At 39.9% G+C, this 23,676-nt stretch overlaps 1 protein-coding gene across 3 annotated transcripts in view; it reads right to left on the reverse strand.

Annotated features, from left to right (window-relative positions):
* The window catches only part of ralgapa2 (Ral GTPase activating protein catalytic subunit alpha 2), a 102,445-nt gene extending 80,469 nt beyond the window's left edge, over positions 1-21,976 (reverse strand). For all 3 annotated transcript variants that reach the window (XM_061083346.1, XM_061083344.1, XM_061083345.1), the window contains exons 1-3: positions 21,752-21,976; positions 5,767-5,877; positions 4,830-4,879 (exon numbers count right to left, since the gene is read on the reverse strand). In XM_061083346.1, coding sequence (XP_060939329.1) covers positions 4,830-4,879; positions 5,767-5,877; positions 21,752-21,857 — 267 coding nt within the window. In that variant the 5' untranslated portion in view covers positions 21,858-21,976. The remainder of the gene's footprint in view (positions 1-4,829; positions 4,880-5,766; positions 5,878-21,751) is intronic.
* Positions 21,977-23,676: the final 1,700 nt, after the last annotated feature.

Consider the following 23,676-nt stretch of genomic DNA (forward strand, 5'->3'; position numbering starts at 1 on the left):
ACATAAAGCATATGGTTAACATTATTATAGTTAAATTAGAAATCAATAAAACTAATTGCTAAAAACACACAAATTAAATCTATTTTTAGGTTCAGGAACTAAAAGCACCAGTAAATATGTGTGAATAGTGTGATATTACTCTTAGAATGAATGTTATATAGCTCATAATGATAGAAAAACATATGCAAAAGTTGTAGATAGATCCATTTTTATCATTGGGGTTTAATAATGTGGTTAGAGGCTAAATGCAAGACAAACATTTATCTCTGTTGTCACTTTACTGCTGGGTAAAATTTAGGGGGAAGATAGAATAGTATGCTAAATTTTAAAACAGCAGGGCAGTAGTGGAAGACAGAGTTGAATAACATCTGCATTTATTTAAACGAGAAAGGGGGATCTGACACAAGCGTATCAATGGATGATCCGAGACAAATTTCTCACCTCTAAATTATATCCTCTTGCAAAGAGCAAGGGGAGAGATCAAATTAGAGCACAAATGGTATTTACTTAGATTTATCTAAACACTTGGTAAGACAAATTTAGTTTAAAAGGTTATATAGTAAGTAAATTAAGGATAAAATAAGTTTGGTTGCATTTAGAATAAGTAAATACGGTGTTGTCTCAGTAGTTTTTGATAGATACATTGGCTATAAGAAAAGAATATCTACATTTAATCAAATTAAAAGATTTTAAAAGGAAGGTTTAAAGTTAATCGCAAACGATTTTCTTTCATGCTAAATCACATTGGGGTTTCTGAACACATTTCTGCATGAAAATGTATTTCTTTGATGTAATTGATTGACATTTTTAGTTTGTTGTAAACATTATTGATTTTTCTGAGTTGATAACAGGTACTATCATGTTTGTGAAACGGACACATATATGATTTTGGTCTGATCAGAAGAGCAGACGCAATAGAAAAGAATATCTGAAATCTTCTTGTGGAATATGAGTAATCTTTTGTTTAAACAGAAAAACTTTTTCCTTTAGGGGAAAAGCAACAGATGCAAAGTTTCAAGCAAGTCTCAGAGCAATGGCAGCTTCTGAGAGAACAGAGTAATGTGATATGTGTGATACTTTGAAATAAGACTCTACTAGTGTCATATGCTGTAACAATGATATTTGCTTGAGAAAATAACATTCACTTTTCAACAGCTAGGAGGTTCAGCTATGATACAGTATTGTTTTGGATGATAGACATTACTATTTACAAATAGAAAGTTTTTAACTAGGAAACTCTTAACTTTATCAGTAGAGCAGATTTAAATGGTTAACAGCTGATTACTGTGAAACTGAAGTGTTTGATGACAGGTTTTCAGCATCACAGTGTGATAACGAATGACAGAGGGGTTTTACGACTCTGTTTGAAACAAAGGAAAACCGTCCCCATCATTACATGCATGAACCAAAGAGATGCAAATATGCTAGTGGCGAGAGTGTCAAGATTTACACTGATAGCTTGTTTGCATGGGGGTTCTGCATGTGATTTGGGCTGAAGAAGACATTCATGAGATTGACTTCACACCATTGTCTTGCCTTGACTGTGTTACTGGTTGCAAACAGTATGCAGTCTGTAGAGGACATGGAAGGCATTTGAATGATTCTTAACACTGACATTTAATGTGGGTTACAGGAGCGGTTAGCAAGACTACATCGAACTAAATTTTTTTTAGAATGCAGATTTGGGTTTATTAGTTTAGGAATTAAGTAGTCTTGATAGACTGTGTTTTGTTTAGTGGTCGATGGACTTTTGATGTGGGATATGGATGATTTTGTTCAACCTGTGTACGTTTTCTCATTAGGTTGGATTGACACATGACTGGAGTCAGTGTGTCAAGAGAGAGGAGTAACATATGCTGGATATAGATGAATTGGGTTATTGGGTGTATACAAGAAACACTCTAAATAATATTCAATAAAACTTTTTTAACAGAGTTATGTAATTTGAGTTACAAATAAAATAGAGACATCCAGATTCTACAAGATTGACATCCACCTCAAAACAAACGGTTTAATCATTTATAGAGAGGTTTAATAAAGATTAAGTTAAATAAAGTAGGTTAGGGAAATAAATAAATACTGTTTTGTTTTATGACATGATTTCTATGCAAGCAGAAGTGTTTCCCAAACATCTAAACAGGATTCTCCAGCGGTGAAACAGATACTGTTCGGAGAACTCATTCCATGATGGAAGATTTCAAAAGGATGTCCGCTGACAAGGGTAACATATTCATAAGTATAGCATTATGGATACTGGTGAGTATGAGTATTAACACAAGGCAACATCATGCCACATCCCGCCAGGGATGGGACAGTGGAGAGAGAAGGAAGTAAAAAACAAACATAACAAACACATTGAAAAACACATTGAAAAACAAACTGGTAGATATTGTTTTAAACTGTTTCCTGTACTCTTTAAAATCCACAGGCAGACGAGGAGATTCTATCTAAATCCATGGAGAGAGGACTGCGTGACCTGAAACCAGGAGACTGGATTGTGCTTAAGGACGTGCGGATGGAAGAGGAAGACGACGTCGATGGAACGAGTGCAAGCCAAATGCCTCTCAACACAGATGACAGGAAGGTCGCAGAGGTCAACCTGGAGATGAGGGCCAACGCAGGAGGATTTCCAGAGCCAGGGGTGGATCTACAGGACGGGAAGTGCTTTGTGCCAGTGTGTGAGCTTCAGTCTGAAATTTTTAGGTGTTGCAAGGAGAGTCAACACATTTGAAGAGCTACACGCTGAACACAACCGCACCAACAGGAGATCAGCAACACATGATTATACGACTGAGAAGCATTCAAGGGAAAAGAGATGGTTTCCCTGCTCACGAATGCTTGGCAGGAACAACATCAAATTTCTGATCATCAAAGTCAGAGCATACAAGATGTCTCTGAAACAAGATGTTCTTCAACAAGGAGGTGTTCGACACACGATCAGGACGAAGTGTGGCACCAACACAGTGAACATTTTGATAATATGATGCACATCATTTTAATAATTGTAAAATATGTTATTGAAGTTTGTAGAAACTGATCATTTTCAATTGTGTAACTCTGTTGTATTGTTTTTGCACTAAGACTAGTGTTACTTCTTTAATTCACATATCCTGGAAAATTCCCAATCTAAATGATGAGATGTTATAAAGATGTTGATCCCAGATTGATAAAAAGGGAGGAATTGTGATGGGAATTTTGTATTTAGACATGTTCAAATGTAACAGATTACATTTATATAGAAAGAAGTTTACTGAAAGATGTATTTCTGTGTTTAAGACTCATAGTCAGAGTTTAGCTCAAGTTAACACTATGCATAATACTCTTGAAGGGCCTTATAGACGTGGCCTTCTCAGTCTAGTGTGAACAAAAGGTTTCTCAACAGGGGCCAATTAAGTCTTCTGTAACAGGGAGCTTCAAAGGCTAATAGGTGTGACCTGCAGAGACAGGAGATCTCTGAGAAACTCACAGGGTCTGGAACAAGATGCGTTTAGCATCTTGTTCAAACTTCAAAGAGACCGCCAGAGACCAATGTCTGGTCTTCCTGTAAACGACATGGAGAGAAGCTGATTGGACAAATGTATTTTACTGTGGAGAGGAGGGATCTGATTGTATAAATGGAGTGTACTTTTGAGAGCTCATCGCCATTGCCCTCATATCTGTCACCGTGATGTTTGAGCTCTGTGCCATTGAGGTCAAGTCTGTTGTCGTGACTTGACCTTTGTAAACCGTCCGCAGACGGTTTGAATTAAACATCCAGAATTGATAATTGCTTGTTGTGTCATGATATGTAATAATTTTTCCATTACACTAGTATAATATATTTCACGATAATAAAGTGTCCAGAACATGCAGGTGAGGGTTGGCACCTGGGTAGAGCAGCAGGAGGCAGGAGATACATATAAATGCACTGTGGGAATCACATTTTATTGTTTACATCGACAAAAGCTCTTGAATCTGGTTGTCTTTCCAAAGTTGGCATCTTCGTCTGTGTTCTTCGTGTCTTTTTAATCCTGAGATACTTATCAGCTCACTCATTTTTTACTGGGGAGATGACGGGAAAATCTACAGAAAATGTCCACAGCAACAGACTCAGACCTTTGCGTTAACATATACAGCCCCTCTGAAGATTTCCAGAAAATGTCCAGATTACTTTTCTGAAAGCAGCGAAGCAGTGAATTACCATTTTTATTTTCTGCTGTGATGTCTTCATTTACATGAGAAGAACTTACTCTTCGCTGGACGTGATGCAAGGAACACACCCACACACTGGTCCCAGGTGATCACAAAAACTAGGACAACACGTACTGCACAAAGGGGGACAAACAGACTGTCCCACATATTTTTTTGTTGTTTTGATTCGCTGTCATCCGTGCAGCCCTGCCCTGTGCAAATGTAACTGGAGAGCTGACTGTTTGTATTGGAAACTGGAGCTGCCTCTGCTGTCAGGTGGGAAAACAGGGTAAGGGACTTTAACCCGCATGTGCAACAAATGAGTGTTCAGACAAACAGAGGGAGGGGCTACAGAGCCAGGGATACCCTACAACATGCAGACACAAGATGTGCCTCCTCTAATTTGCATACACACCAGGGTTTTAAAAACAGAACCGAAATAAATTACAAACTCAACCTGTCAAGAGCTGGGGAACCAGGTTTTTTTTTTATCATCTGCACAATCTCCAATTAATTTCCAGGCTACTTGAGGCAAATTCAGGAATAACTAGGTTATACAGAATGGCACCATGGAAACTGCGGTCCCACCCCCGAGTTCAGCAGTAAACAGGTTGAGCAGAAATCACAGATGGATACGGTAAAAAAACAACATTACTTACTTCAAAAATAAAGAGGATAGAGTCCAGCTCCTCCCTTTGAGATTTGTTCCCTGAAGCACAAGGAAAGAACACAGCTCTTTAAACACATAGCCTGGAGCTGCACTGCATTAGCTTCATCAATAATGTAACAATAACACGGGTTCACTTTGTGAACATTCATTTGATGGAACTGCTGTTACCACGAAAGCATACTCCCAGTGGAAATGTAGCCCCTACACATGTCAGGGTAATACTGGTTATGCTGGAAATTTGTTTTTCTATGGGCTTAGGCTCATTTCATTGTAGCTAAGGGGCAGAGGGAAATACACCCCCGCTGTAAGACACACCACCGAGAGGGTTAATTATTGAACCACTATTGAGGGTGGTGGTCAACTAGTCAGTGTGCAGTTAAAACCAGAAAGACCAAGTCAAACCCTCCTATATGGCAAACTGTGTCTACGTGCTAAATTAAGGACATATGGAAACTGTGGAATGTTAATACGTTGATTAACATCTTCATGACGTTGTCATATTTGCATTCTGTCTCGTGTCAGCTGGTCTCAGCCCTTTATTTGTTTGTACGTCAGCTCAATTGGATTTTACACAGACTTTGTTCTCGGGAGCTGGCAGGTTTAAGTCTGTCTAAAATCTGTTTCAACTGATTCTGACACTTGTGTTCACAAATGCAGCTCCTCAGGATAAACTCTTTAAAGGTTCAGGGTTTCTCACACCGTGCAGAGCGACATGGTACAGTAGCTAAGGTTTGTCAAAAAGGTCGCTACATATACATACTTAATTCGAAAATGTCGGTAAGGGGGTTTGATTTAGCCAACTCATTTAGCAAGAGCAATGGCCAATAGAGAAACTTGGGCAGCAATGGTGTAACTTCAGTCTTTCACTCACTTGCTCACAAACATACAGATATACAGCTTCCAGCTAAAAAAAGGTTTGTACTCACCTTTTTGTTTTAAGTTGCTTTCCAGTGTAATGAAACTTTCATAGAAGATAAAATAAATCTGAGAACAGTTGCTCTCGAAGAATGCCTTCAGTTCACTCTTGTCGATGATATCTGTGGGAGAAAAGGGAAACGCTGTCAGTGACACGAATAAAGAATGTTGACGACAAATTCAACCTTGTTGTTAGAATGCATCATGATCAGAGACACAACTTAGTGTAAAGTGAAATGTAATTCTGATTACATACTATTGTCTTGTTTTCCTGGTAAAAAAAAGGCTGCATTGCAGATAACGATACAATACGATTCCACAAACTCATTTTATAAAACAATAAATTATCCTTCTAGTTTGGTCAGAACATTCTGAAGACGACTTTCTTCTTCAGAATATCTTTTTTTATAATTTGTATATAATATCATTTGCTGACCCCAACAGCTGAAAAAATAGTCACTGTTAATTGATAAAGGCCAATATTTGATTTTGTCAGTATCACTAGTACCTATGAAACGTTGATTTTTTTTCTCACTGTAGACAAATGAAAAAATCACAAAAGTCTTTGACTCATTTATTTTTAGGTTGTTGATTGTTTCTGAGTACGTTATGAGTGTCTTTCTTTAACTGAGAGATATGAGCCCCAACTCTTCGCTGTCTCTTTAATTAAAAACTGTCAGTGTCAAAATCATTCTTGCACAAATTACTTTTACTTCTTCCCTATTGCACAGACTTCATCTGTTTTACATCGAGGCAAATTGCTTCACTTCCTTGTCCCGCATGATTTCACCCACCTGTAATCACAAGGGGGATGATGACAGGTTTTATGGAGATGTTGAAAAGCAACTTCACCTCCCAATATGATCATTTCACAATTCTTAAGTATTTACAAAACATCCCTCTTCTGCTCATGATGCAATACAGCATGATCTAAGAGTGTTGAGCCACTGGCCAAACGTTCAAATCGTGTTTTGAGGGTATCTCTCTCACTGCTGCTGACCAACACCCTGCTCCACAGTGTGTCGGATAATGTTTCATACCAAGGGTTTTCTGCACGTTTATCGAGAGTCAAAGCATTTCTGAAAGTGCACTCAGTAAATAAATGCTGGTGTGACATACTGCAGGACAAAGGTATTTGGTTGCTATTTAGGATGTTCCATTCTCATCACAGCTTAGTGAGTTTGGGGATTATTTAGCATGATTTGTTTTTTGTATTATTATGAAAAATTCTGGCCTGAATCGAGGCCAACCCGAGGTACGATGACGTGCAACACACCGGCAGTGACAAAAACCTTAACTCATGTAACGAATCCCTCTCATTTACCATACTTATAGAATAGTGGTAATAAAAAGGCCTGGACTGAATCATCAAATATAGGCCAGGAGGAGCCCTGCCCCAATAACGGCAATTAAAGTTCACCTTCTGTTGCCATTTTCCCCTCTACCACATGGCAAACTGGAGGACGCCCCGAAGCAGTCCAGCTCATGTACAGAGCTAAAACTCAGTAGTAGTAGTACGACTCAGATGGGTTATCTTTACCCTGAAGATGATGAAAATGCATGATGGGAAAATCAAGGTAAAGCTAAGGTGTAACTTCTGATAAAGTGGTTGGTTTTCTTTTAATTTTATTTGCAGCACAAACAAAGAATGACTATTTTCACCTACATTACATTATTGTAGCTACTAAGGCTACTTGCTAGTTGCTACTATCTGGCAAGTATTACACACAAATGGTGATCACTTTTAAGGTGTAACAAGCGAAGAACACATCCAATGCTCCAACACCATTTCTCAAAGAAAACAACACTTCAGTAAATGCTCCTTTGCTCCTGGCCTGAAGTTAAGCAAAATTCACAATTCACCTTCAAGCACAAACACTGACACACACGAGTGCTCACCCGCCCAAACACCATGGACTTAGAGGAAAACTTTAATAGCACATGTAATGATTGACCAAGCAATGACCCCGTCTCACAGCCAGTGATAGTTAGCACTCAGTGAATGTTCTGGTACGAACTGCAACACTAGAAGTTCTAGAAGTAACACTTCTGTCGTGGCTACTGTTTTATCTGCAGCATCCATTTATCTTTACAGAAACAATAAAGACGCTGGTTTCTTCCCACCCAGTGTTGTGAGCTTGAGTTTATCTCTGAGCTGGCAGCATCAGCTAATCCAGATAGGTTGTTGTCACTATAGGTAGCTGGTTGATGAACCGCTCTGCCGTACCAAAACAACACTCCTGTCTTAAAATCCCATGGGCCTTCAACAAGAGGATATATGCAGTCAAGTGTGGAGAATAGACTTGAGCTTTTACCCAGACAAACACGTCTCAAAGACATTACTTTATTGTGAAATGTGGCTACAAATGATCTGAATGTCACTTTAAGGGTACAAATAGATTTTATTTTGGTTTGGTTTGTTTTAAGAAAATGTATTGTCACTGTTCAATGCAAAAGAAAAATGCTTTTAAGTTGTGCTGCTATTAAAGAGCAGAAATGTGACACCGATGTTTCAGTTTTTACCACTGTTTATTCTGTTGGGAGGATTTCCAATAAAAACTCAGGTAAACAGGGGAGTTAAGAAGAGCGTAGCACAGAAGAGAGTGTGTGGTGAAAAGGTATGAGCATATTTATGGTGCATTTTAAGTTGGGCTGTTCAGGTAGGACAGGTTCAAGCCAAAACCAACTGATTTGCTTAAAATTTTCACCAGAGTTACTCCGACAACGGGCCTGTGTTCTACAGTAAGAACATGAATCGGTTTCAAGGAAAATATTGTTGCCTAGTATCAACCAAGATTCAAGATTCAAACCAGTCTAATCAAACATCAATTAAGAGAACGTCTTGATATCAAAAAGGTCTGATCTGCAAATACTACACCTGTGTATATAAGAATGACAGAAAAAAATACAGGGAGGATTTTTATAATGATTCTAATATGAATATTGTTGAGTGGTGAGGTGTTTCACATGTCAGGTCACAGAGCCATCACAGATCACAGCTCTCCAGGCTACAGACTCCCTGCTCTCCATCTGCTCAGATGCTGCTAACAAGGCGACAGAGCTTGACGGATGGTGGGAGGGGTCTTAGGGGGGAAAGAAAACATTTCGAAAGAAGGATCACAGGGATTCTGACACTGAGCAGGAATCTCAGGTGGACACTAACCCTCTTGGAAAAGGCTGACAAGACACTGATCGGCCTGCCTCTAGTCAAATTCAGACAGACAGCCTATCTCTTTTTACTCAAATTGGCTGCAGAGTTACTGCCTACCCTTCATATAGCTCAATCCACAACAGCAATGATGCTGAGGAGTTCTCCTTTTTCAAGCGGTCTGGTTAAGGTCTTGTGTTTTTGTTTAAAAAGGGAAAGGTTTGAATGGAAGGATGAAGTTGGACAATGGTTGTAAGCATTGTGAGTGCTGATATCCAGTGAGACCCTTCACTCAATGGCTTCACTGTAGTCTCAGGTAACAGCATGTGGACAGAAAGAGGCAGAACCTGTTTTCCGAGCCCTAGGAATGCAGGGGATGACACTGTATCCTCTGAGGCCGACAAGATAACTGTGTCCTTCAATTGACATCCCTCCTTCAGCAGGACTTCCAATTCAAACACAGGAAAACGCTGGTGAAAGAAGAGCAGCTGCAGAGAGCCGGGGTCACACACAGAGCTGTTATGGCGGGAGAATACCGTAGCTGTTTTCAGACATGACCTGGAGGTAAAATCCGGAGAATTGGCTAAGGAGTTTAGCCAGAGTTTGACTTTAACACATGCACAACACAGCGGGAGGTTCTCTGCACAGATGCATTCACAACAGCGTCAAATCAAGCCTGTGTTGTTCAGGCAAACGTTGAGCAGCCGGGTGCAGCGGACAGAGGCAGGAAGTGACATATTAACTCTGCTGCGGTGATCAGCACTTTTTCACAAGGAGATTTTTGTTTGTTTTTTCTTTATATTTCAACACTTTTCTTGTTGATTAACGAGTTAATGAAAAGGGAAAAGAGAGAACCCAGCCAAGTTGTCATAACGTAACAAACCAGAAGTGAATTGCTCCAAATGCTTTCCAAGTAATTATACTTCATACCGAATTAAGCTAAATACTCAGCTCGCGTTTATCAGCCTCCTTAACTCTTCTCAACTGTTCTGCCAAGGGATCATTAAGTCAGTGTTGTCGATAAGTGACGAATGAACTGAATAAACCACAGTTTGCATACTGCTGACAGTGATGACTTAATGATGCGCAGACCTGCAATCTTCTAAAGTGGAATTAATAAACGCAGCCAAACAGAGCAGCCGTGGCAGGTTTGGGTTGGACGGCGACGTTCCCCCATTGTGAAACGTTTCCTGTGCTGAACTGTCTGGGAAGAACAGATGTTCCACCCCCGTGTCAGAGGACCGACCGGAAAATAATAACATGCAGTCAGGGCTGAACGATAATGTAATATATTGGAAGGCAGAAAAACAAAAGCATCTTCTCAAAATCTGTTCTGTGAAAACAGATATTATCAGCTCACTGTCATTTCAGCATAAACTATCAAAAAAAAAGATCCCACCCAATATGTTGTTATTTTCCAGCGTCTGGCTGGATAAATATAAATATATTCATAAATACAAAATGTATTTAAATAAAAAGGGGTGTATCTATTAAACTGAATTGAAAAGCATATAGGCTGTTTTAAAAATAAGTTATAGAAAAATACAAGAGACTTGATAAATTATAATTTGATGGATGAATGAATTCTCGTGGTATTGGGTTTGGCTTTATGCACTAGTAATGCTAACTAGTGTGTTAGCAGTCACGTCATGAGAGTTTTATGTGTGATAAGGGTAGACGTTATAAGCTCGAATTCAGACTCGGCTTTTTGTTGTTATTATTGTAAAATAATTGTAGATATAAAAAACGTGAAATTAATAGAATTTTTTTTGTTAGTTTTGCATCGTTTATTGTGTGACATAAAATTGCTCATATGTGAGCATATAAGCAAACACAAACAAGGGCAAATATTAAGCGATTTCATCATATCACTGAGGGTCTCATGGAAATGCTGAAAGCTTCAAAGCATTATCTTTTGATATGCAACAACTTCAGTAAGTTAACCATGGAAAGAAGGATGCCACCCAACCGGTCGCTCTGTTGCTTGCTATTCAAATGAAGTGATGTTAAAGTGGGTTTTCCCAGCATGCACTAAGAGAGTGCACACAGCGGAGTGCACACTGGGCTTGTTAGCAAAAGTGGGTGAAGGTCATCTACTCAGCTGAAGCGCATGCATATTTACACAATCAAAAAACCAAACGTCAGGCTTCTCTGCCCACCGCTCCCTGTTCAAACTTAATCCTCACACAATGCATGCAATAATAAGAGCCCACATTTAATGCTCAAAGGCTTGTGTCAAACCACAGTTTGACCCTATGGGCAACTTACAATGTATGTCGTTTAGACCATCTGAAGCAGAGTCATTAATATGCAATGTTATACTCAGAAAGCAGTCTAATCTGCCCTTTGATCACACACATGCCCTCATTTGCAATAGCTCTGGGCAGGCCAACACTGCAGGTGCACTATTTTCCTGCCAGGGAGGAGACGGGCAGAGAGAAAAGACTGATACGTTTCATTGGCAGTATGCTCAGATTTGACACAGAGGACTCTTTAAGAGCCCCAGCAGAGGGATGCCTGGAGGGCGCCAACACATAAGAGATATGGGGGTGTTAGGTAAAGTGGATGTAGTGATGGATGCAGAAGAGAAGGAGCTACCTTGCTTAAATGGTCTACAAACAAAAGGGGAACCGAGAGAAAATCAAAGAGACTGGAGGAGATTTAAATAAAAATGACATTAATATATATTAGGGCTGCAACTAACGACTATTCTGATAGTCGATTAGTCACCGATTATTGAAACGATTAATCGACTAATCGGATTATGAATGACACAAATTCTCAATTGCTCTTATTTAGCAAGCAGCTTTTAAATTTAGCTTGAGGTTGTTCGAGGCATGTGATGACTGAAAATAAAGGCAATAAATATTGATACTTCATTAAAAAAAAATGTCTTTTAATAAACTTTGTTTCATATAAGGGTACTGTTGACACAAAAGCAAAGACAAATCAAGTTTTTGTCCATTTAAAAGCAAGGACAGGCAAAGTGCTAATAAAACAAATAAATTAAAAATCAAGTATTCATTTTTCCTGTTAACAAAAATGACAGGGAAAGTAACAGCAATAAAAACATCAACAAACGAAACTACAGTCTTCTGACTAAATAATTGTGATTAAAAAAAGACGTTTGTCAGGCAAAAGGATAACATAACGCTTTTAAACTCGTTAATAAAAAGTTTAAACCATATTTTTGTAATGGATGCTAGAATCCTGCGAGCAGGTATAAACGTGTATATATAACATCTGACAGAGGCAAGTCCGCATCGTCTCCGTTACGATGTCACACGTGCCTCCTCCTCCTCACATGCGCGTGTCCTGCTTCCATGGAGAGCAGGTCGGCCGCACAAATACTGCAGGTAGTTTTTCTCGGGCTGTTACGGGTGAAGTTCTCCCGAACTTTTTACTTCCTGGTGCGCGACTGCGCGCGGCAGCGGACGCCGACATTGGTCCATGTTTCGTCGCTATTGCACATGCGCGACTTTCAGAGATAGGAAGGAAGCGAGATGGCTCACTCCTCGGGTACTTCCATCAGCACCTCCGGTAAAACGCCGTTTAGTTCCGCTGCGCGGCACGAGAAACACGCGCTATGACGTCACCAACGAATCATCGACGGGTAAATTCGTCGGCGACTATTTTGGTCATCGATTTTTGTCGACTACGTCGACTAATCGTCCAAAAAATTCTTTCAAAAGATCAATTTGTAATAACAAACATCAAAAGTCTATGATTAAGGCGATGTTAGTATTAGAAATCTTTTTTTTTTTTTAAATAGTCACACCCCTTTTCCTATATTTTGTTGCATAGTTTTAAGTTCTCTAGTCAAGGTTGTATCATATCTAAATAGTTCAGATATGATGTGCAAAATTCTCCTTATAAAATTATGTATATTGTATTCTATATGCTGTCTATTGTCACATTTTAAAAACCAATGGCCACCGCACAGATAAAAGAAGAATGACGTTTACAAGAAAAACTAGATCAGCTGTGAACGGTGCTTTGTAATCCATAGCAGGGTGAGGAGGTTGATATTTGACCACAGTGAATGGAGGTTAATAATAAATCTGTAGCAACCAGCTGAGGAGACCGAGTGTGTCACATGATGCATTTTACAGTTACAATAACAATAGGTAGCAGGCTGTCCGAGCCTTATTGGGTGGCTTGATAACACACAGCTGCCTCTATTGCTGTTGAATGTGCTCGGAGCTGTGCCAATATTTTCCCTCTTCCTCTTTTCTCTGTAGTGACAAGAGACTCGTCTTCTTTACGTCGTTTATAAAGCTTTCAGTTTGCAGAATATTGTGATTGTAGAGCGTGGGGTAGACAATTTGGAGCTGCCATTGCTAGTTGCGAGAAAATATGAACAATTGGCTTGGCCATGCCATACATCATCCTCTATGAGACATACATTCACTGAGAATGATTAACTGAAGCAATGGCGCAATGCTTCTCTCTCTGAGATGAGCTGCATTTTATATAGGCTCTGTCCGTCTGTGCTAACTGAACCTTTATAAGGTCAACAGCCTTGTAACGCCTCTGCAATTATAGGAAGCTTATTGTAAATACAACAGCAGCGTCATCAAGGTGTCATTATTATGATTATTAAGTGGGTTATTATTAATTATGATTCATGTTGTGTTATGTTTCAAAGCTCAGTACAAAATAATGCTACCATAAAAGAAGTCTCTAGAAGCGTAATTATTATGAAGGGCGGTTCCTGCAACACTTCGGATGCATGTCATTTCATTATGATGCCACTGTGCCAAACACTGCATGAATGCCTCTTGACTTGCAGTCAGTGTCTGGCTGTGTAACAGATTGGGGCCAATGAATCTAAACAGAGTGCAGTGTGAAACATCCATGGTAGAACATGGCAACGCCTGACCCTACCCCAGTCCAAGCTCACACATTAGAGAGTGGCTTATCTCTACAGCTTAGGTCTAAACAGCTGATAAACACAACTTTCACTTTTCTTCTTCACGTAGATATAACATTTTTATCTTTAGGAAAAGATAGACTTCGGCAGGTTGAAGTAAAAAAGCCTTAAGATTTGTATTATTTTTCCAAAAGACCTTATGAGATGGTCTAAAAGTATTTTTTCCTACATGAGCCTCCACCCTTGGTGCCTTAAATACACTTCAAATGAAAACAAAATGTTTCCTTGGTAGTTATTTAACATAAATATTCAGTAATGTGTTCAGATGAAGAGGTTATCTCGATGTTCTAACCAACAACTATTATCTGTGTAATAGTGGAGAGAACTGGTCTGGGCACAAGTTCATGTTGGTGCATGTGTGTGAGTCGCTCCCTGTGAAACCGTTGGCCCTTCCTACACTTATGAAGTGACATGGCTCCAGCTCCAATCAGCACTGATGTAAACATAACACCCAGGAGGAAATGTAAATCCCCTCGCCCCCTTTCCATGCTGACTAACACTGTAAACACACCTGCCACCACAGCGATGCTAAATCAGAAACACCAAGGCTCATCCATATCCTTTTATACAGTTTATGGTCTACACATAGCATTGCACAGACATGCTAACAGTTCCAGCCATGCTAACTGGCTGCTTGGTGCCATAGAGTGGTTTGTTTTCTTGTTTATCCTCCCAATTTTGAACCGTCAGAGCATTTCGACCAAGAATAAATTGATTTGGAGCCTGAATGGTTGGTTCCCAGCTGGAACCAAAACAAAGCAGGTTTTCAGTTGAAGACCATGATGATGTCAATGGGTGTGTCGTATTGTACAGGTTGGAAAGATCTATTATGCATTGTGCATAAACAACCATCAATAATGCAGCCACCAGTGAGCACAGCACTGAAATGAGTTTAGAAAACACATGTTTATCAACTCAAGCATATCACGCAGAGGCTATGACACAGACAGTAGCACCAATCTGCTGTAAAGACACAACGGATCCATTTTTTCCAGTCTGCAGGGCAGTTAGCTGAATCGCTTTTTGTCGGCTCTCCTGTGCACAGTGTATCTTTACTCAGTTGTTTTGGTCACACTGGTGCTAGTGCGATAGAAGCAATAAACATTGTTTCATTATCTTTAAAGTCAATTGAAAAAGTGTAAGCTTTAAATAAAAAAACAAACATATTTTTGAAATTCCCTTTTATACATAAGTTTATCACCCAGGACCAGTCACTTGAGTTGTTAACTCAAAATATGGTCTTAACACACTGTGCTGCACTGCAGCCCTGTGCTAACACTGTAAGCCAAAGTTAAGTGTTTATTTTTCCTCTGGCGTTAAAGCTTGAAATCCATAGCAGATTAGTGAGAGCTTGGGCAACATAAAATGTAAATCCACTTTGAGATCAAATCTTGTTAACATATGCTTCCCAACTTAAACCACATGTGTTGGGCTAGGTTCCTCAATTATAAAAAGCAGGACAGGTACACGATTTAACAAGACAAACTGGTTTTTCATGGACTGTGTAAAATTCCCCCAGATATTATCACCTAGAACACAGGGCCCTGGTATTTTCATATCTTCATATCTCCAGCAGGCCAGCAGCGAACTGAAAAGAGCCTTTCATTCAGCCCCATGTGATTTATATCAAATTTGAAATTTGGGTTTTAAGGAAGCTGCAGAGACACATGACAGTAAACACACAGACTAAAAAGGGAAAAGCAAGGCCAAGAATATTGCCACGCTTTCATAGATTATGAATGTTACACATTGTGGAGGTTACTCACATCTTTGTATATAGAATTTGAGTGTTACATCACGTAGCCTTTATAAAAACTTAACTATAATTGGTAAACTTCGAACTCCCCTGTAGAAAAAGCAGCTTGCTAGAAATAAATAAATTTTGGGTAATCAGTGTAATGTACTTGAGCGCAAAAAGCATAACATTTTTTAATTTTTCTATATTTTAAGTGCAAATTGCCTTTTGACAAACAAGAAACTGAGACTCATAACATTTATGTCATGCAAGCTTTACATGTACAACTACAAAGACCAGTTACTGATTTGATAAATAATCAGGATTTTAGTATGAACGCACTGCAACATCCACATAATACCAGTGAGGGCCTATGAGATGCTACAAGTAGTGAACCTGAACCAGTAATGTAAATTATCCAGTTTTGCTGCTGCGTTATCTATCATGGCAAAGTTTGCAATCCTAATGACTCAGGTACAGTGGTACAGGAAGTCATATAGCCAAACGCATATCTCGACTCTGCCACCAGTTCAGAGGACGCAACATTGATATTACCAACATGTGCGGGAGTGCAGAGAATCAAAAACTATAGATTCACATTCAAATGCTCACCTTTAATTGCTACATGTTTAAACTCTATTCCAGGGAAGATGATATATTTTTTTAAACAGAAATTCACAGAAAGCTGAGTTGTCCTTGTTAACCGCCAGCACTTAAACGGAACATGCATTTGTGGACGTGTAAGGAGATCGTGACTTTTCTCAAATTCTGAATGCAAATGTAACTGATCGGTGCAGTACTCAAATTTGTAATAATCTATAAATAAATTTGAATAACTAGACACGTTCCCACGGACCAATATTATGATATTAACCTGATTAAGATAATATGACACTGCCAGGTCATTTTCAGATTACCATAACCCAAATAAGGTCATAGAAAGAAAATAATCAAATTCTACATGACACGTGGAGTTTTGCAATATTACGTAGACACATACATTATAAGGTTTAATCGCATTATAAGTCCCATTAGAGTTTTCACTACATTTTCTGAAATCGTCATTCAGCAGTTGTCAACTGCTGGATGTCACCCGTTGTTAAGAGAGTAAACAAAATAGCTCTTTTTCAAAATTTGAAAGAAAACCCCCAAATGGGTAAACGTTAGCATTGGACATTAATACGTCTCAGGGGGGTTTAAAATCCTGGTGGGGACATCAGATATATGACGTACTAGATATTATGTTGACATGAGTCATTATCAGACTTTGCTCGGCGCCATGTAAACAGAAATAAGATTGGAATATACTATTAGCAATTAACATAATCAGACTAATGTCTTCTTCTAACTAAAGTCAACCGAACAGCTGAAGTTAGAAATATGTATGTAATGTTAATGTATAAACATTAATTCTGGTTGTGATGCATTTGTAGAATTGGACTAATGTGTTTTACGTGTATTCAAATTGACTTGTATTTGTGTGTCAATAGGAAACACACAATTCATAACAATAAATAAATAAATCTTATTTTTCATATATAGATCATATAATACATATTTTTCAGCATTTTGAGTCTAATTTCTCAACATATTTATAGGACCTGTATTTTGCTTTTTCCCCAAAACAAAACACTAACCACAGTAGTTTAATTGTGTGTTTCAAATCGACTTGTGACTGTGGTTAAGGTGATGAGGGAAAGGGAATCTCACTCCAAAGCTCACCACCACAGAGGGTCACTTGACTGTGACTGTAACATTATGCAACAAAAACTGGACTATTGGAGCAGGGGCTGGTGAATTGGTATCCTTATCAGTGCACAGCCTTAACTTCAGACAACTTCAGAGTGTGAAAGCTTAGTGAAAGTTGATAAAACCTCTTTTATAACTTTTTCACTGCGGCAGTTGAACCACACTCGGAGAAAACCCCTTAAGTGCTGGTATCATGTCGACATGGTGTAGGATGGGAGATGACAAGAGGCTGGAGTTGTTCACAAGTCTAATCTGAGGGTTTCACTAAGGAGGAGAATCAGAAGTCGAGTGATCTCAGCTTTTACTTCAGCCACACGGAGGACCTTCTTAAGAGCCCTTCCAGAGTTGCGCTCATTGTTTCCTCTGGTGCTTCACCTTGCGTTTTCCTTTTATACCAGCAGTGCTTTCAGTTGACCCTGACCTCGGCAACACTTAGAGCCTGAACACGGAGATATAGGGTGCAATAACGTTACATTTCTTCTGAGTGCAGGGCTTCTTTAAAAACCGCATTACCTTTGGCTACAAACTCCTCCGCCCACAAACAAACACACCTGACTGTTATCACTGACAACACATTCTCTGTTGTTCCAATACAGTTCAGAAACAGGTTCAAGTTGAGCTTGTTTACCTTCTTGGGAGAGAACAAAAGGAGAAACAAACATGTACTTTGCGTTTTCTATTAAGTTGATTAGGTCATGTAGTTACTTGTCCTTCAACCATTGAGCCCCTGCCCAAGTCCTCATGATAGTAGCACATCATATTTGAGCTTGCCAGTGAATCACTACTATTTCCAGCAGCACTTACTGCTCCACAGCCAACCTTGCAGGCTGGCACTCTGACCTCCCTGTGGAGGGAGCAAGTGAAAAGGAAAGTATCTCAGTCGGGACTCAAGATGTTACTACCCCAGACAAACTCATGTAGACAAAAATGTAACTGCGTTTGCATGGACACTAATACTCAGACTATTGACTTTATTCAGAATAAGATTTTTTTTCAACTATCGTGTTTACATGAGTAGCTAATATAATATTCCATTCATACATGTTACAGCGCATAGCCTGATTACGACTCACGTCATTACATCCACTATTTCAGCAGTTTTCAAACCTTAACCTGAAATAGTTACATGTACGATGCTACCGTATAACATTTTGGATGTCGATGTTGCAAAAATGCTGTGAAAACTTCAATATGACATCATAATGTGATTAAGATGTCTTAATTCAATAATTGCTTATTCCGAGTATGACCTTATTCAGGTTAAGGAAATCAGAAAATGCTGTTTCCATGGCAGTGTTATTTTCAGACTATTGGCTTAATGGGTTTTGAAATATTGGTGTCCATGTCAACAGTCAGTGATGGATCTCCTACTGCTTGCCTTTTGACCACTAACTCCATGCTTATGTTGGGACTTATTTGGGTAGCTGTGTGTATAGCAGCGGGTGCAAAGTGAGTTGGGCCAGGGCACGACACAAGAGGAGAAGAGGAACAGCAGTTTGTGCCTCCACTGAGAGAGGCAGTGGGTGATCAGGTGGTTTGCTGGGCTCCTGTAATTAACAACCCTCAGCCACATCAATCCAGGCATGACCAGTGAATTAACATGCAGCAGCTTTCACACTCCATCCCACAGCTCAGTGAGCAGAAAGCCAATACAGAGCCACTCTGAAAATAGCCCCGACCACAGATTGTCCACTCAGCCACAATGTGCTGCCGATACTACGACTGGATTCAACAAGAACGCTTAACAAATTTCTGGCATCAGTGGTAAAAATGCAACTGAGACAATGACACACAACTTATGTAATATTGACATCAGACATCCTGAAGCCAAAAAGGCAATGAATTCAGGGAAGTTAACAGGCTGCAAGTAATTTTTACTTGTTCAACTTTGCTCGAAAAGATGTTGGGACATTTTGAAATCTGAGACATTTTTTATTAATATCCCCTTTAACCTCATATTCACCTTGATGGCATTAACTATTTAGGATGTGGTAAATAAATGTGTAAAACTACTTTGACAACCCCCTAATTTATAAATGAAAAATGCAGGTGCAACTGCTCTCCACCGAGGCATTTTGAAACTTTTTATGTTGTGAGATTTTTACAATCATCATATGAGAGAATTAAACTTTTTTTATCCAGTGTAAAGGCTTTTCTTGCAGTGTTGTTTACATAAAAACTCTGAAAACTGTGTGGGGGCAGCAGTATTCTTCCGTCCCTGTCCTGTCCTTCATCAATGCGTCCTGTCCACACAGGAACCAGCAGCACCAGGAGGAAATCCTTCCTGAAGGCATCGTAAAATCTGCAGCGCTGGCGGACAGTGACACGTAGGCTACCATCAGCCGCTGGCCAAACCAACCTTATCTTTAACGGCACATGAGGGAAAGAAAAACAGAGGGTGTGCAGAGTTCCATGTTGATTTCCTCTATGGTTGGGCTAGTCTTCACATTGAAGGTGTGCTGTGACAGCAACAAGCTCTTGCCATAAGCTTCTAAACATTATTGGCTGTCAGTTGTGCCACTGTGCAAGAAATCAATAAAACAGCAGAGATGCCACTATGAAAAGGTTACAGGCGACACATGCACCAGTCAAACAAATGGTGGAAACCTTTAACATCTCAACAGCACCTTGTTTCCAAAGAGAGTGTTCCTTTCCACTTATTCCCACTTACTGGCTGCTAGTGCAGACATAACTTCACTATCAAGCTGCTGAAAGGAAAGTGATATTCACACTTTGCTATGGTGACACTGTCCCTCTAAGGACATGTGGTTTTAATGTGCTAGTGCTTCACAGTTTTCATGCCTCAATGAATTTAGGTTAAATGACACCAGAATCAGTCACACATCTGAAAGATTTTGGATTTATATATGTATATATACACATATAGAAACGTAACTTTGAACCATGTGTTATGATATTTGTGTAAATATCAATAATAATAAAGCTAATTACCACACTAAGAATAATCTTGATTGCACAGCATGACCAGGGATGTTCTGCTATTCAAAGCTTCCATGTACTATTTTAAACAGATCCTGTTTTTAGCTTTTCTGGAGTTACAAGCCAACATAATTTTGTAACAATGAATACATATAGAAGCTGACAAGCCTAGATATTAATCTGCATCACTCGATGTCCATCTTTACGAAACCAGACATTAAATGGTATAAGGAGCAATATCCACATTTGAGTGACCTACTTCCCCTTGTTTTCCTACATGCCCCACTGTTCCCTCTTGACCATCTTCTTCCTCTCCACCTACTAACCCTGTTTTATTTGTTTATTATGTGCTGAGAGTAGAAGAAATTGTATATACTGTACACTACATTACCCAATAGTATGAAGCTAACTAGCAAAATGTGAGTATCCTGGTGGAATAAAATTGAAAAAATTGTCAATGCTCAAATCTAAAAAAAAAGAGGTAATGCTGTAGAGTAGCAAGTATTGTTTAGTGTGCGTTTGCTCGTAAAAGTATGTGGACTTTGGTTCAGTAAAACAAAACAGGATGAACGTTAAACTATTAAGCTGCTCTGTCATGTGTCTTGTACGTCAATGTTTTGCATAGTGGAACTTGCTTCTCGACATTTGCATGAGCAAAGAAATACACACATCACTATATTCTACTCTTTACAATTCAATAATAGCTGATCAATACACATAAAACCTTGAAAGTGGATTGGAAATATGTCCCATTAAGTGGAAAACAAAACTCTACAGCTACTCCAGATCAAATTCAAGCCTCTTATGATTATCATCCTTAAGATACATGGTCTACACTGTATTTTCAGTTTGACTATGACTCTGAAAGCAGGGCTGGAACACCAGCTGAGCCTCGGTGTTGTGACACAAACACTGCACTTCCTTGATCAATGAAAGACACTTGATGGCAACTGAACCAGACAACCAGTCTGCCACAGTTCACCTTTCAGAGCTCAACCAGAGACTCCCAGTGTGTCTGTGCGCCCCAGCGTGGAGCTGCATACATGCTCATCACATTATTACGTTTGTAAAGCAGCGCGGATGTCCCAGGAAACAATGACAACAAAGGCTGGGGGAAGTATCTGCTGCTCGGCGACGGATGCTCTGACCAGGCAGCATCAGCTAGCATCGGCTGGCTAGCTGGCAGCAAGGAGAGCTAGCTCCCAGAGGCTAGCATCCATGCCTGATGACAGCGGCACTTGTCTGTGTTTAGCAAGTCAGAAAATATGAATGAACACAGGCTGTGAGTGGCAAACACTTGACAGTGCAATTCTAAATTTTTACAGCCATTTGCTGAATGTACATAAGCGGCCAGGTCAGCTCAGTCGCCACAGTGACAGCCAGCCGGCTAACCGTCGCCTTGACGCTAGCCAGCTAGCCTAGCTTAGCCTCGGCGGTGCACCAGCAGCAGCAGCAGCAGCAGCAGAAAGCCCCGGTGACGTTTCCACTCACCTATCAGCGAGCGGAGGTGCTTGAGCCGGGTCAGCACATCCTTCTTTGGGTCCAGAACTTTCTGTGTAGATTTCTTGACGTCTCCATGGCCCCTGCGAGTGAACATTCCGCTGGGAGTTGCGACCGTGGAAGCTGAAATCACCCGAGTCTCACCATGCACCAGGGCTCCAGTGTGGCCGTCACTTTCCGCACCAGCCCTCTATGCTTGCTCGGTAAACATTCAGCTGACGGCCGCTGGCGTCCTGCTTCTTTTTTTTTTGTGGGTGTGTAAACACGGAAGCGCAGGCTGACAGGAGAGGAGGGGTCACCGGAGATGAACACGCCTCCTTGTTTATAACCATTCCACCTTGCACCTCCATTTGTCCTCGTCGTGCATTTTATTCTAAAGTAGTTCACCTTTGACTCTATGTTTCTGGTGCAAGGAGAAGATGTTGCATTGAGAAAACTCCTTCTCCTTCGAGGAAAGACTAGCTTTAGTGCACTATACTGCTTTAGATTGTAAATTAACATTTAGTTTCAGTGTGCAGACAAATTGAAATTCCATATTAGAATATTTCTCCCTAAGGTAATTCACCAAAAACAAAGATTGTCCACTTTTTCTTCATGACAAATTTCCTTCAGGTCATAGATCTGATCTGGATCATAACAAGTGGGCCCTCTGTGTCTGAAACAACAGAACATATATGTTATGAATCTGCATCCCTTGTTATATCCTAAGTTTGAAAACTCTGGCTCTATTATGACAAAGGAAAATGTTACTCGACACTGTTTTGCAATCGAAGAGCTTCCTTAAAACTGTCATTTGTTCTTATCGCTGCAATTAATTGGAGAAGAAGAAATGTGTGAAACTCCATAACTTAAAGAACTGGGGGCTGCTGAAAACCACTTTTTTGGTTACTGTCATATCTTTTAAATGTATTCCATTATACCTTTTTCTCCGAAATATCAGCTTCTAAGCCTTGTGAGGAAATGCTTGTCAGATGTATGAAGAGCTGCTCACTGCTCAATGCCGTATTTGGTTTGTGATGTTTCTTTGTACACAATAAAGTTGTTTGAAACCGATTTATGGATAGATTCCACTGCCTTTGATAGAAGGGTTTGATAAATGGTTGGGATCTGGTTGTCGTAATAGCTCCTAAGCGCCCTCTAGTGTTCAAGCAGCAGCTGCTCCTCCTCACAGGGCAGGCCCTGGCAATGTTGGCACCCTAGGCGAGATTTCAAATCGGCGCCCCCCAACATACACACGCAAACTGTCATGCATCCACAATAACTTTTGGACTGTATACAGATGCACACACAGGCAGACAAAATTGTTAACTAAAAAAAACAACAAAAATATATAACAAAAAATATGAAGAGTCTGAAATCAGCTGTACTGATCATGTCATGTCATGTCGACAAAAATAAACATTAATGATGTCCACAATCGGAGTGATTCTTACCTCTATATTGTTCTTTCTTCTCCTCCTCTACTTTGCAGTGCTTTCTGAATTGTGCACCTGATAATTTAATCTTTTTTTGATTCATCTTTGACTCCGCAGTCTGTCACCGCAGCGTGTCTGTTCACACATGGAGCCCATCCAGGAGGATGTTTTAGATGCTGGCTTCCCTGTCCACGGAGCCACAGATGATGACATCAGCACATGTCCCTACTATGCTGCCAAAATGAGTATAGGTTTTTATACTTCTCTTTGTATGCATCATGCTGCTATGAGGAACTGTTGTGAGGTTGTTGTTGTCAAGGTTTGTTTTTCTCTTTTTGTGCATCCAGCGGCGTCGAGTGGAACTGCATATGCCAGTCAACTCGCCATGGCTGACCTCCGACACCCAACGGGACAGATTCTGTGTGCGACTTGGATTGCTGCCCTGGCTGGATTCTCTGCATGGTATCTGATGTGATCCCGCCTCCAGCCTGTCATTTTGCT

This window comes from Limanda limanda, chromosome 12, assembly GCF_963576545.1.
Source record: "Limanda limanda chromosome 12, fLimLim1.1, whole genome shotgun sequence".
In the NCBI taxonomy this organism is placed as follows: Eukaryota; Metazoa; Chordata; class Actinopteri; order Pleuronectiformes; family Pleuronectidae; genus Limanda; species Limanda limanda.